The sequence below is a fragment of the Eschrichtius robustus genome, chromosome 12 (genome assembly GCF_028021215.1).
Source record: "Eschrichtius robustus isolate mEscRob2 chromosome 12, mEscRob2.pri, whole genome shotgun sequence".
NCBI classification, from domain to species: domain Eukaryota; kingdom Metazoa; phylum Chordata; class Mammalia; order Artiodactyla; family Eschrichtiidae; genus Eschrichtius; species Eschrichtius robustus.
The window spans coordinates 37147347-37149947 of NC_090835.1; the positions used below are offsets into that span (position 1 = coordinate 37147347).

The 2601-nt window shown below is 49.8% G+C and overlaps 1 protein-coding gene across 3 annotated transcripts; it reads left to right on the top strand.

Moving 5' to 3' along the window:
* The first annotated feature begins 1273 nt into the window (after positions 1-1273).
* Positions 1274-1869, top strand: IQCF6 (IQ motif containing F6). Of its 3 annotated transcripts, none has more exons than XM_068559479.1 (2): positions 1274-1345; positions 1501-1869. In XM_068559479.1, exons 1-2 carry the CDS (start codon positions 1274-1276, stop codon positions 1867-1869), a joined length of 441 nt encoding a protein of 146 aa, XP_068415580.1. The 3 variants fall into 3 exon arrangements, with proteins under 3 accessions (XP_068415580.1, XP_068415582.1, XP_068415581.1); XM_068559481.1 differs by having other exon boundaries at positions 1274-1288; XM_068559480.1 differs by lacking the exon at positions 1274-1345 and adding an exon at positions 1373-1391 and having other exon boundaries at positions 1496-1869.
* The last annotated feature ends 732 nt before the right edge of the window (positions 1870-2601 follow it).

Sequence of the window (2601 nt, forward strand, 5' to 3'; positions counted from 1 at the left end):
TCCTACATTTTTTGCTGCATAACCTTTGATTACTTCTTCGTATGATGATTTTACAATATGATTTTCTATAGAAACTTGTCTATTATTGACATTCGAGATATATAAAATGTGATTTCTTGTGCCAACATATGCACCATTCACAGCGGTTCTGGTTGGTTCCCTATAATCGCTGGAATTCTGATAAATTCTACTTCAGAAAATTTATACCAAAAAAAGAAAAAAAAGCTTAGAATGTTTATAACTGTGTCACTGCATTATCAAATATATTCCTGACAAGACAAAACTTCAATTTTAATCAGGCATCAATGAGAACAGAATCTATCTCTTACGGTTTAACATGCCTGATAAAAGGAAGAATTTTCTACAGACTGGTTTTTGTCTCCATACTTTTCAAATCTTGCTTTTCCTCCCCTGTACATATACTTCTGCTGCCGGGCACAGTAGGGAGTCTCCATATCACCATAGCAGCACTTCTGTTCCAGTATCCTCATACCATGATACAGGTGAATGGATGACGTAACTGGAAGGAGAACTCCTGGAAGCCATTGCTAGCAGAATCGCTAGCAAGAATTTACCTATTCCCAGGGGTGACTGTGAACCACATAAATCTATCACATTAACCCAAACTAAGTATATTCCAACTCAGCTTCCCCTTAGTCACATTCCAAAAGAAACTGCAGCCATTCCATGGCACCCGACAAGAAAAGGGTGACAGAGGGGGTCAGAGAGGTGGAGACAGAGGCCCCCTCCAATTGCAGCTAAAATATCTTGCTTTCACAAATATAACAAAAAACATACTAGCCCATGAACACACTGCTTGGATCCCTCCCAAAGGCTCTGACACTTAAGTTTCCGTAAATCCACACTGGTGATGAGTAGTCCTAAGTAAAATCCCTTACTTGAAGGAAAGCCGCATGAATCTCTCTCTTCACTGCCACCAGCAGGAACAGACATAAGTGACTGGAAGGTGTAGAAAGAGCAAGACTTAAGACACCAGTTAAGTCTGAGAAATAAACTGAAAGCAAGAGATAACGGCAGGCCCCCCAAAATGATGGGAATCAATAAATAAGGTGACTGGTCAATCCCTAAGGAGATACAAACAAAAGAAGAGGAGAAAGAGATGTGGGCAAAATGTGGATGGACAGAACCTGATGAGGGGAGCCTTGTGTGCAGGTGGGTGGAGTCTAGTGATGGGGGTGCCTAACAGTTGAGGGCGGGGCTAAAGACTAGGGTGGCCTAACTGATAGATGAGTGGACCCTAAAGACCAGGGCCATGGACACACAAAATGTGAGTGAGGCCCATATAGAAGGGATCTGCCCAGCGGATAAAGAGCAGTGTCTAAAGGTGAGTAGGGGTTTGGAAGTAAGATGGATGGGGCCCAGAAATGAGAGGCCAGGGCTACCTGGGCCAGGCCCCCTTTCCTCCCAGCACCAGAGGTGGGTCTAGGAGTGGGAGGGTACCCCACTGAGCATCTCCATGTTCTTCCTTCCCCCGATCAGTTAGAGAAGGCAGCCATAAAGATTCAGTCATGGTGGCGTGGCAACATGGTACGCTGGACGTTACTGCATGCAGCACTCAGGGCCTGGGTCATCCAGTGCTGGTGGAGGTCGATGCAGGCCAAGATGCTGGAGCAAAGACGGCGCCTGGCACTAAGACTCTACACCTGCCAGGAGTGGGCAGTGGTGAAGGTGCAGGCACAGGTTCGAATGTGGCAAGCCCGCAGACGGTTTCTCCAGGCACACCAAGCGGCCTGCATCATCCAGTCTCACTGGCGCTGGCATGCCAGCCAAACCCGAGGCCTGATCCAGGGCCGCTATGAGGTCAGAGCCAGCCGGCTGGAGCTCGACATTGAAATCCTCATGACTTAGGGTGCTGGCAGAGCCAAGGAGACTGGATCTCTCTTCCAATAAAGACATTTACTGACCATGGTATTGCCCTTTGGAAATCAGACCCATAGATGAGGGATCAGCCCCTTATCTTCCTGCCTTTCACCCAAAAAAAAAGATTTCCTGGCATCGCCTTAAAGCCCATGCCAGGGCAACTCACACTAGGCCCTTGTTCCTAATGCAAACCTGACCAATCCTGCACCCAAAAGAAACCTCAGGGCCCAGGTCAGTCTCTGACACCTCAGCCAGCCTGATCAGAGCTCCCTCCACAAGTTGGGGTAGGCATTGGGCTTTATTTTTCTGCAGCCCCTGCCTAGCCATCTCCGTTCAGGGTAGGACTGGCTGCAGTCAGAGCCAGCTGGGAAGGCCAGAATTCCACAGGTCTGTGATTGGCAGGGCCCTCAGGGCCAGCACAGAGCTTAGCAGGGAGCCAGGAGGACAGGGTACCCCAGCTGAGCAACAGCAGGACAAGCACTGTGCCTCAATGGGGGATGGCCAGCCAAAGCCAGCCCCTGGGGAAGGCCAGCGCAGAAGCTGAGATGCTGCAGCTGTGCCTGCTGCCTCCCTCCCCAGGGGCTGAGAGACAAGGCTTCCCTCCCCTGTGCTGGTCACTCCCTGGGAGAACCAAGCATGGGGTTGGGGAGGGGAAAGAGAGCCTGGGGATTGGAGTGGGTAAACAAGCAGAGGAGGATTAGGGGTGGGCAGGGGGGATGG

Coding starts and splice junctions, on each gene's coding strand:
- IQCF6 (XM_068559479.1), top strand. CDS start 1,274: ATGGACACACAAAATGTGAGTGAGGCCCATATAGAAGGGATCTGCCCA. Junction 1,346..1,500: donor ATAAAGAGCAGTGTCTAAAG/GTGAGTAGGGGT, acceptor TCCCCCGATCAG/TTAGAGAAGGCAGCCATAAA.